General features: G+C 41.0%; 1 protein-coding gene across 1 annotated transcript in view; it reads left to right on the forward strand.

Annotated features, from left to right (window-relative positions):
* The window catches only part of PDZRN4 (PDZ domain containing ring finger 4), a 213805-nt gene that overhangs the window by 192681 nt on the left and 8735 nt on the right, over window positions 1-12389 (forward strand). Inside the window, exons 7-9 of the mRNA XM_060279601.2 lie at window positions 1530-1592; window positions 9231-9332; window positions 12242-12358. Of these exons, the coding sequence (XP_060135584.2) occupies window positions 1530-1592; window positions 9231-9332; window positions 12242-12358 (282 nt within the window). The remainder of the gene's footprint in view (window positions 1-1529; window positions 1593-9230; window positions 9333-12241; window positions 12359-12389) is intronic.

Raw genomic sequence — 12389 nt, forward strand, 5'->3', positions numbered from 1 at the left:
AGGCACTGCCCCTTCCCCTTCCCCAAGGAGTAGAAAGTACTGTTTTGAAGTTACATCTGGAATATATATCTGGTGAAAATATTTGGTCCGAAGGCACATTCAGTTCATATATTGAAACCATGAGGGTTTGGTCCTGATATGGGTCAGGATTGCTACCTCCAGAATGTATGTAGACTGCTTGGAGATCCCCAGAGGAAGAGGGATGTATAAATATAACAAATAAAAATATAAAATATTTACAATATTTACAAATGCAGCCTAACTGCTGGACGGTGCTTTTATAGCATTATTTACTCCCATTTTTAGCTTGTTGTCTAAAATTGGTGTACAGACCTATCCATCCCTAGTACTGATAGTATTAAAAACTTCTGGTTGTTTTTGAAGCCCATAAAGATCCCATCATACTTCAGCAGCTGAGGTCAGTTAGGTAACAGAGAAGCCTATAATATAGATTTGCAAAGATTAAAAAGAGTTCTGCTGGTTTTATCTGTCTTTGAATTTTAAAAAGCGCTCTCCTTAGCTCTGTTTTGAACCACTCTGCCTTTCCCTTCATTTGAGTGGCTGCAATTGCTCTCTTTTCATACCAGATTAAATATTTCCGCATCATTTTCTCTCCAACAACACACAATATGAAAATAACACCTGCTTGGGAGGGGAAGGTGTTGTCATCTTTATAAGATGTAACTTGCAAGCCAAGTGCTTAGAGAGGCTTTGCTGCAAAAAATGACTCTTCGCATGGCAAGGAAAAATAAATGGCTTCAGATATCCATCAAGGAAAAGGTGGTCATTAGTCAAGGAACAGCTTTGCGACTCTGATAAACCTTTAATGGAGCCTTCCAGATATATTTAGGTTAAAGCAAAATTTAACTACGTAAACCAACCATTTAGTATATTGTATCAGTGTTGAAGAAAGGTAAATCATATATTTTAATGCCTTTTTTCATTTTCATTTTCCTTTGTGATATAAGGACTCAGAAGTCTAGCTTGATAGGTAAAGTGGCCATACAAAACATTTTATAAAGGGTATGAACTTTTTAACACATCCAGTCTCCCCTGAGCATTATCAAGCTCCAACTCCTCTCATTTCCCCACATCTAGGGTTCCGCTAATGGTGATTTGGTTTACTTGTCAATCCCCTTTCTTCCCCTGAGTTATCTAGCATACTGTGAGGGCTTGGGAGAGACGCGGGGTCATCTTTCTTTTGTGTGGCATATGGAGTAGGTAAGAGGCCCTGGGAGTCTCTCCTGTTTCTTACCTGCTTGAACACTGCAGTGGAAAGGAGACTTCAGGTGCCTGGCATCCTGTGCTGGGTACGATCATCCCTGGCAAACTGGCAAGGATTTTCTGGTGCTTTCCCATATCCATGAATTCTGAAATTTATACCTTGGCTGCACAAGAGCTGAAAAGAAATTATTGGTTGCCCCTTTCCCAAAGAAGTACTAATCTGAAAAAGCTACACACCATGCCTTAAATGCTTGTTAAATGCAAACTTATTTTAGAACTAACTATGGCATTTCCACCCCATGTAGGTTGATCCAAACAGTATCGCTGCCCGAGATGGACGGATCCGGGAAGGAGATAGAATTTTGCAAGTAAGTTACTATGAGCATGCTTTCTCACTACGGTTCTTCAAAAATGTACAGTCCATTGTTTCTGTAGAATATTAGGCAGGCAAATTTTTGTTGAGGTAAGTACACCCAAATACGTGATTTTAGTATTTGTTTTACGACGGCTGGTTTTATCTTCTTCTGTTTTTTTGAAAATGTTATGTCTTCTTGTTTTCAAATATTAATTTTATTGTTATTTTCCTATGCATATTTTACATTGCTTTATGTTAACTGCTTATAGGTTTTGTTGTTGATTAATGCAGCAGCAGCAACAACAACAACAACCCATAGCTGGTTTCCCCAGCTATTCTGGGCAGCTCCCAACAGAATATTAAAAACACAATAAAACATCAAACATTAAAAACTTCCCTAAACAGGGCTGCCTTCAGATATCTTCTAAAAGTCAGATGGCCCTTGACATCTGATGGGAGGAAATTCCACAGGGCAGGCGCCACTACCGAGAAGGCCCTCTGACTGGTTCCCTGCAACCTCACTTCTCACTGTGAGGGAACCGCCAGAAGGCCTTTGGAGGAGCACCTCAGTTTCCAGGCTGAACGATGTGGGTGGAGATGCTCCTCCAGTATATAAATATTGTATCACGCCACCCCAATCTTCATGAGTGCTGCAAAATTCCAAGATGTTCCAGGCACTCACCCCAGGGCTGTTTTTCTGTTGCTAAGATTGGGGCACTGTAGAGGCTAGTGTCTTTAAGAAATATGGTTCATTAACACATATTTACATCTGGAAGTCTGCAATGGAGGGGGTACAGAACATTATACTCCAAGAGTGTCTCTCGTTGCCCCTCTCGTTGGGGGCTTGCTTGGGTCCAAAGCAGCAGTCAGTCATGGTTCCGGGTCTTGTGGTGCAGTCTCCTCCAGCCACTTCCAACATAGTTCTAACCTCCAGTCCCCACATGGAGTTCTGGCTTGCCCAGCAGCTCCTAGAAGACTAGACTTTGTCTTCCTCCTTCTTCCCAGCACACCTCTCACCAAAAATCCAGGCCTTCTATAAAATGACACTTTCCCCTGTCACCTCACACCCCTCCCTGTCACCTTGGCAACCCCTGTTTTTCACAGACCTGAGACCCTTCCTAAGATGTGATAATGACCAGCAATCAGCACCTTTGTCTCTTAATGACTTTGCTCTTAACTACCCTGGTCAGGCAGGTTTGCAGAAGTCAGCCCAGGGATTCCTTGTCTGGCTGGCGCACTTCTGCAACTTGTATTTTCCATTCATAATTTCATATCTCTAATATTAGCTAGATTCTGGCATTCATTAATTTCTTCAGTTTAGGAAGGGTTTCCTCCCCCCCCTCCCAAAAAGTATAACAATATAAATAGAATGGCAGTGGAAGCCATCTCCTGGAGGTTACATCATCGGCACATGATGGCTGATTGAGGAAGCCACAGCACTAGGTCTGGGGCTAATGGATGCTCAGAGAAGGAAGCATACAAGGGAGAGAAGTGCTTCAGAGGAGGGAGGAGAAGGAAGGAAGAGCCGGGCACTGTGGACTCATGTTGCCAGGGTTTTCTGAGTAAAAACAAAACAAAAACATTTTAAATAGAAACTATGGAGGCCCAGGAAAAGCCTGGAAGAGCTCGTACCCTACTCCACAGAACAGAAACTTAAGACCACATTTCTTCCCATCGAGCCTTTTTCAAGTCCAGTGGAAATTCTGAAGAAAATGCCCAGCATGACATAGCTGTGTTATAACAACATTAGATGATGGCAAGTAGACAGGGGTGGGGCCCATAATGCATGTTAGTGGCAGAATCTGTTGTCAAAAAATATGAAATCAAACATCCCTGCCCTAGTAACCTAACACTTTCCATTCCTGTCCATGGCCGCTGCTTCCCCAGCACAGGGACTGAAGCAAGTGCACGCGTGCACGAACCAATTATCCTTTTTATGCAATTTGTGCAGTTTTCCTTTTGTTGTCTGGTGATACTTGTTGATAGTAGCAAGTTGCTTGTGTACAAACAACCCTGCAACTGCTAGGCATTAATTCAGCCTTTCTGAGAGCCTGCTGGATGTTACAAGATCAATCTGATTCTATTCCACCAGGTCTTTCATTTCCTCAGGAAACATCTTTGCTGGGCAACATAGCTTTATTTCTTACTCTGCTATCAGTTCTGAGAATCAAACAAATCTCTGGAACACAATAGGAACTACAAGCTGCCTGGCGAAAATGGCCCTCCTTTGCAGGCATATAATAAGTCGTGTTTCAGTGTGAGGGCTTCTGCAAGGATATAGTATTTTATTTCTTTGTATAGTGGGGGATGTGATTTTTTATTTTATTTTGCAGTGCACACATCATATGATGGGGGAGGGGGGGAATTCTCATATTGCAGTACCTTACTTTGACTAGATGTTGGACTGATATGAATTTGCAGAGAGGGACTAAAAAGTAATGGGCCACATAACAGATCTGAACATTGAACCCTTTTTTGAAAATGATTTTTTTAAAAACACAATTTGATGTTATGGGCATTTTTAGTTCTGTGTACACTGTGATATAAAAGCAAAAAGCTAATGCTTAGGTAGGCCAGTTCTGCTCCAGTCAAAAGCAGGTTGTTCTGTTTCAAGAAAATATTTATTTATTTATAATTGAAACCATTTCTGAACCGCTTAATATTTGAAAAACTTGCTAAGTGGTATACAAAAATATGTGCAAATTTATGCTAGCAGTTCTAAGAATTCTCCACTATGCCCCATGAGAAGCTGATAGACAGAAGCCATGTTCAATAGATTCCACAAACTCAATAAAATTGCACCATGTTGTATGAAACATCATTTCTTATTCCGGTTCAGTGTTCTCTTTGCAATGTGGTTAACTAATCCATAAGAATTATGTCCAATATTTGTGATACCCGTGATATAAAATGATCCGTATTAAGAATTCTCCAGAATCTAGCTATAACAAATTTAGCAGCCATTATTAACATGGTAAACAATAAATGCCCTCTTCAGGCATTTAGTACCCACAGGTACCAAATGCTTGAGTTGTCCCTCAATTTTCTCTTCTTGGGGGAGAAGATAAAAGAGGAGCAGAACACATCCTGCTGATTCTGCTTTCCCAAAAAAGTGACAAATGGGTTCTGTCCTGAGCCCATTGTTGTTCAACATCTTTATAAATAACTTGGAAGAAGGAAGCAAAGGGATCCTTATCAAATGTGCAGAAGACACCAAACTAGGATGAATAGCTAATGCTGCAGAAGACAGAATTGGGATTCAAGATACAGTAGAGGACACCTGGCTAGCCATAAGTACAAGTGGAAGGGATCTAGGGGTCTTAGTAGACCACAAGCTTAACATGAAGAAACAGTTTCATGTAGCAGCAAAAAAGAAGCAAAAAGAAAAAAAAGCTTATGATGTTCTTGGCTGCATCAACAGAAATATAGTGTCCCAAGGGCTGTCACATGGAATATGGAACAAGCTTGTTTTCTCCTCTGGAGAGTAGGACCTGAACCAGTGGATTCAAGTTACAGGAAATGAGATTCTGACTAAACATCAGAAAGAACGTTCTGATAGTAAGGGTTGTTTGACAGTGGAACAGATTCCCTGGGAAGGTACTGGGCTCCCCTTCTTTGGAGGCTTTTAAGCAGAGGTTGGATGGTCATCTGTCATGGATGCTTTAGTTGAGATTCCTGCATTGCAGGTGGTGGACTAGATGACCCTTGGGGATCTTTTCCAACTCTACAGTTCTCTGGTTCTATGCTTCTATGTGTGTGGCAATGTGATATATGAGTTGGAATCTGATCATTAAGTTTAACGGAAAATGAGTTGTGGTTAGGAGGTACCTTTCATATTGGACAATGTGCTGGCTCAGTACCCATTCTTATGGGTGAGATAACTCAGAGCAAGGGGATCTGACAATTTTATTATACAAGGTTTATGTGAAAAGAATTCTTTTAAAAGACAGGATTCTGCAGGCCAAATTCTCAGGATGCTGAACTGCTTCCTTGTGTTCGTCTAATTTTCCAAATAAACTGCCATTACTACTCACTAGGCAGCCATTCCAATACAGTCATACCTCAGGTTACAGATGCTTCGGGTTGCGCACCGCGCCGAACCCGGAAGTACCGGAACAAGTTACTTCCGGGTTTCAGCATTCGCGCATGTGCAGATGCACCAAATCGCAACCCCGCACGTGTGTTGACGCGGCGCTGCGGGTTGCGAATGTGCCTCCCACACGGATCACGTTCACAACCCGAGCGTCCACTGTATGATGAAATATACAGTTGTTGGATTTTTACGTAGTTGTTTCACAGGATTATGGCTGTTGTACACAACCCACTGGAGTCATGGTCACTTCCAAAACGTCCTCGAGGAATGGCTGTTCACTAGTAGAGCATCTGCTTTGCATGCAGAATGTCCCATGTTCCATCCCTGGCATCTTCATGGACGGCTTGGAGATAGCCCTGCCTGACCCCCTGGAGAGCTACTGACAGTCAGTGCAGACAATATTGAGCTGACAATACTGACACAAAGTCTGCCGCAACAGAAGGCAGCCTCCTACATCTGCTATCTGAATTTCTCTTTGGATACCGGAGTTCGAAATTATGTGGCCTTGTGTCAAAGTAGGACTTACATACTTGGGATTTTCCATTGATCCATTTTTGTTTTCCAACCTTTTCGCAGTGCAGTGCATGTGTGGGTTTCAGTTCCTCCCAGGCACAATGTGGGCACCCAACATACTGGGTCTTTTGCCAGGGCCCACTTCCATTGGAGTCCTTTGATGATGTCTGAAACTGCTGCCCTGCTACTCTCCTGCATGCTCACTTGCAGAATTTCCTAGCTCTGGCCAAGAACCAAGTGAAGCTGCTCAGTTCACGGTCCATTACAATGCCATCACTGCTTTGAGGGATGGGCAAGGCTGGCAGATACAACAGAAGAGGGACCAAGGAACTGTAGCGGAGAATGGTGGGCACTTACAATGGCCCACTGGTGGCAAACTGCCCACGATGTCTTTCCCTCCCCCCCCAAAAAAAGAATCTGGAGCCAGGCCTTCCTCCTCTATTTCATTTGTGCCTTCTTGCTCATCTGTGTTGCTGATATGTTCACAGTAGTAAAACACTGCAAGAAAGCAAACTTAATGTCATTGTTAGAGTGTGTTATGTGCCTGGGGGCTTCTTGTGCAGCGTTCCTCCAAAATGCACCATGTGCATTTCTGTTTGTTGATGAAATGCCACACCAAGACAGTCTTACTAATGCAGTCTTATGCACAATTGCATCAAGATTCCACTTTTGCAGTATTTTCTGATTCCACTTTTGCAGTATTTTCTGAATGCAGGCATTGGTAACAAGGGAGAGAGAAAAGAGAAAAATGATCTGAGATAACTGAAAGCTGCAGCAAACATCACATTTTACAGTCCTGTAAATGATTTTAAACATTTTCATGGTTATACTGGAATCAGGAAGTATGGCAAGCAAGTCATAGTTCATCCGTGGGAGAGAGAAAATGAAAGCATAGAAGAACCCCTATCCTCCGTAGCTAGTCAGCAGGTGCGGGGAAGATCCCTATTTATTTATTTATTCATTCATTCACTCACTCACTCACTCATTTATGCATTCCATTTATTAATCACCTTATTAAAATATTCTCTAGCCAATATGCAATAGATATAAAACAAAATTTGAAACTGTTTCTAAAACATTTTTCATAGATTTTGGTTGCAAACATAAAGTGAAAATGTTGAGGTCCCTTTTGAGATATGTTAACTCTTTTGAATTCATACACATTTAGGGAAGTTTCAGTAAGTAAATATTATATATATATATATATATATATATATATATATATATATATATAATCACATTCATACAAGAAATTTATGAGTTATTAAAAGGCAATTAGCTTCTTAATTTCATACGCTGCTGATTTGTTCTTCAGTTTCTCTGAACAGAGGATTGTAATGCTGACTTGAGAGTTCATGTAGACAGGTGACTTCATATGCAGACACCTGGAGATTTGAGATGAGAGATATATTTTGGCCAAAATTATTCTAACTATCAGCCACTTTATGTTTGATGCGCCAATGCAGGTCGGGGTAGTTTACACATTGCCTTCCATATGTTGTTGGATTCCAACTCCTGTCAGCCCCAGTCAATTTGTCTAGTGGTCAGGGAAGAACAACTGAAGAGCCCTTCATTGGCAGCTCCCGATTAATCAAAAATTAAACTTACAAATTTCAGTTACAGGTAGGTAGCCGTGTTGGTCTGAGTCGAAGCAAAATAAAAAAATTCCTTCAGTAGCACCTTAAAGACCAACTAAGTTTATATTTTGGTATGAGCTTTCGTGTGCATGCACACTTCTTCAGATACGTATCTGAGGTATCTGAAGAAGTGTGCATGCACACGAAAGCTCATACCAAAATATAAACTTAGTTGGTCTTTAAGGTGCTACTGAAGGAATTTTTTTATTTTACAAATTTCAGTTTCAGATGTCGTAAATGTTTCATGCATATTTTTTTCTCACCGCCATGACTGTAGCTCCGTTCAGACATTCTTCCCCCCTCTATAATCACCACTGCACATCTGGAAGCAAAGTGGTATGTTCCCCAGCTCTACTCTTTTATGCGCTTGTCGCTGTTGCCTCTGCGCATTGGATGACTGGGAACGGGAGTAGTGGTGCAATGGAGGGGGACTATGTCCACCCCCCCATCACATGATGGTAATCATGTGAGAGAAGACACCTTGAAAAAGGCTCATGAAAAAAGCAAATGGAAAGATAAGATATGGGGAAAGGTTGGCTGCACTGCATAAAGATACTGCAATCTTCTCTGCTGATGCTCACATAAGACGAATGGTTTGAATTTCAAAGATGAGCAATTTTGTATGTTGTTCATCTGGCCTCTGGATTTGCTGCCAGACTCATTAAGACATAGTTAACACTGGCTACATTTGGCATTATCACAAAGTTGTGCTTGGAAAATTAAAAAATACAACAACTGAAGATTCACTTTTAAGTGTGCACAGCATACATGATTGCTCAGAAGTCCCAATGTGTTCAACGGGGTTTTCTTCCTAGTAAGGGTGTATGGGATTTGCAGCCTCTAGTATGAATTTTGGCACCGTGTGTGTGTGTGTGTGTGTGTCCGTCCATGTGTGTTTGTGCGCACACACAAATATCAAATGATTAAATGAAACAGCAATCAGCAGTGGCCTGTAAGTATTGCCTGGTGAGAGATAATGCTGTAGACCTCTAATTGGCTCTCTCTAAGCTTCCAGTATGACTGATATCAGCTGTAGTATTACCAGTCTTGCTTCCACCAGCACTATTATCTCAGACTGACACTTCCATTACTCTGAACAGAGAAAGATGAACGTCACCTGTCAAGGGCTGGTTAATTGTGTTGCTAGATGTATGTTGCCAGGGCGCAGGTTGGACATTTATGAACATAACTGCTTCCTCTGATGTCCGCCATCCTTCAACGATCGATATGGCTCTTACAGTAAGCGCATAATTGAGTGAAGGCACTTACCACTGAGGGGGCTGAAGATGAGCCCATTGTGTGAGCTTCATTGTCCATACATTTGCCACAAATGAGCTGATATTTGCTCTATATTGTGTGTTGCACTGTGGAAATGGAAACTAATGTGCCACTTTCATTTGTTTTATAGATAAATGGCCAAGATGTCCAGAACCGGGAGGAGGCAGTGGCATTGCTCTCCAGCGACGAATGCAAGAAAATTGTGCTGCTGGTAGCAAGACCAGAGATGCAGGTTAGAGTAAATAGATGCATTGAGAATGAGGTGGCTCACAGGGCACATACATTCACTGCCATCCGCAGATAATGAACAGCTGGCGGGGAAATGACAATGCAGAAGTTCCTGTCAGAATGGAGAAAATGAGAATAGATGGTTTTTACTATTTTGTAGCTGCAGATGCAAAGTTAAAGGGAGCTTGAATACCACTGTACTAGCTGAATGAGTCTTTAAAATCATACATACCTATAGGAATGCAGCTGATTGTCTAGTAGAATACACAACCAAACACAAAAACATATTGAAATTGCCCATATGTAGCAGAAAATGCATGTTGATTTCTCATTTGATAGAAGTTGGTCTGAAATTCTAAGTATGGGCTGCTTTTCTGATTTCCACATGTCATATTTCCAGAATGTTTATAAGTACAAGGAAGTTTCACTGCACAGCGAGCCACGTATTAAACTGTACATGGAATTACAGTATCATGTTCATACACAGTTTAGAATGAATCATATTTTTGAAGGACTGTAACAAATATGAATAACCATCATCCATTGACTGAAAATGGTTCTGCTGCTTTGTGAAAACGTTTCCATATTTTGGAAGGCAGAGTTAGTGTGCAGATTCCTAAAAGGAGGAGGGAGAATAGTGGAAGAAAAACACCTAGTTGTACTTCCTTTTATATCCTGCTACAAAGCAAAAAGGACCTTCTGTTGCCCCTGTTGTATCCATCTGTCATTGGTTCAGGCAAAGTTGGTTATATTGCCACTTGTTTCATGTGTTATTGATCTGATATTTTTCAGCACTGGTAACTGCACAATCTCTATAAATTACATTGAATAAATGTAATTCAATGTCACCTGAAAGCCTTCCTTTGACTAGTGTAGTTATAGAGGATCACAGTTCGAAGCATATATTTCCTTTATAGTCTTATACATTCTAAATGGTGCTGATAAAAGCAGCTGTATAGTATGGCAGAGGAAAGCAATTCACCTCAGGTTTATGTAGCTTGGCCGTGGCTCTTGTAGGCTTAGATAACTTTCTGAAACTATAAATGGCTTGCTGAAACATTCTGCTTATAGGCTCTTAAGGGGTTTTATATCAGTGATGCATCTGTCTTTCGGGATTCAGTTGTACAACAAACAATGACTACCTGGGGCCTAGCATTAGTCTCTTCTTGCCTCTCTTGTGTAGATAAAACGGTCAAGGGAAAAGAAAAGATGTTATCCTAATTTGCAAAGCATATCTGGAAGGCATTGGTTTCCAAGCTTCTTTGTTAGGCACAGAAGCGACCGAGAAAGTACAGCAATGGCACATCCAGACATAGTGTTTTGTGGATACAATTTACAGTCAAGTACAAATCACCCATTTCAGCCCATGCTTATTGCTAGCAAAATTTGCATGGCCATCATGGTTGTGGTTGATACAAAATAACAAAAGTAGCTCTAAATTCCGGCAATGGGACTGCTAATTCTGCCAGGAGTGGGATCTAGAAGCACTTTTGATGTGGCGTAATGGTTAGAGTATTGGACTAGGGCTGGGGAGACCCATGTTTAAATCCCAGGTCAGCCATGAAGTTCTCTGGGTGGTCTTAGACCATACTCTCAGTGTAGCTTAAGTGTGTATAGAACTGCAGCCTAAGTTAAGCATGTGACTAAGTACTTGCATTGTCTGAAGTCAAACACTGACTTAGGCTGCAATCCTATGCACACATACCTGGGAGTACGGTAAGTCCCACTAAACTCGGTGGAGCTTACATTTAGAGTAGACATTCATAGGATAGTGCTGTTAAAAAGCTAACATACCTAGGTTTTCTACATACTTTAGGTTTTCTTTCAGTAAAATCAAAAAGCAAGTTAAGGCACATTAAGGATCTAGTAGAATAAAACTGTTGTTAACAAAGTAGTTCCTGACAAATAGGAATCAACCAGCAGCAAATATGATTAATCTGATATCCATTACAATTATTGTCTAATATCCACACCCTGAACTTGAAACAGGGACAATCTAACTCCTGAGTGTCTGCTTCTGAATCCAGCAAGGATGGCTGGATTTATTTACCGAAAACTCTTTCAACTTATCCAATCGATATGAAGAATATTGACACTAGTATTCCTCCTTCCTACTATATGTACCCCCCCCCCCCGCTTTCTATACAGAAAAGTTTACTCAGATGCACACAGAAAATGCTCTGGGTTAAATTGCCCAGTATTGGCTTCATTCTGTTTCAGGCAAGTTGGTTTACCAACATGCTTTAAAGTAGCACTTCCTGATTGATTGATTGATTGATTGATTGATTTAAAAAAGCACCCCTAAGGAACAGCTGGAAAACAAAACATGTCTTAAAGGCACATTGTCAATCAATTACTCTTTTGTTGTTGTAGTTGTTGTGGTTGTAGCTGCAGTGGCTGCTACTGGAAGTTTACCTGAGAAATCAATAAGACAAATGTGATTGAAATACACAATGAGGATGTTGTTGAGGTATAGGCGGTGAGGCATAACACTGGGGTGGAGGTTGTTAGGGAGAAAGAAGCCAATTGTCTCGTGGCCATATATTAGTATCTCTGGATTCTTTTAAGCTGGTACCCTTAGAAGTAAAGAACATGACAGCTTCGGTATTATGCAGTATGACTTCTGCACATTTTGAAAGGAAATGATGTTCTGTGCATGCAATCCTCCTCATTATGAGAGAAAATCGGTGATATGTTTCAAAAAGGGATAAAAGGCCTAAGAGTCCAATTTTTTTAATGATCATTTTTCCCCCCTCTGCCTTTTTGAGAGATGAGCTCCAAGACCACAGTATTCCAAAGAGAGTCATTATGATTAAAAAAAAAGAACTAGTCAGGCATTGCCATTTGGGTTTACCTTATTTTAGCATGCATTCCCCACTAACCGAAAGTAATGTACTAATATATTCTTTACAGCTGGAAGAAGGATGGCTGGATGATGAAAGGAACGAATTCATAGAGGAGTTAAACTTGGAAATGTTGGAAGAACCGCATAATGAAGCAGTGCAACACGCAGGCAATGAAGTGGAGCAGGTAGGCTTGACACAGAGTCTGAAATGTTACT

Source organism: Zootoca vivipara, chromosome 9 (genome assembly GCF_965207765.1).
Source record: "Zootoca vivipara chromosome 9, rZooViv2.hap1.1, whole genome shotgun sequence".
Lineage (NCBI taxonomy): Eukaryota > Metazoa > Chordata > Lepidosauria > Squamata > Lacertidae > Zootoca > Zootoca vivipara.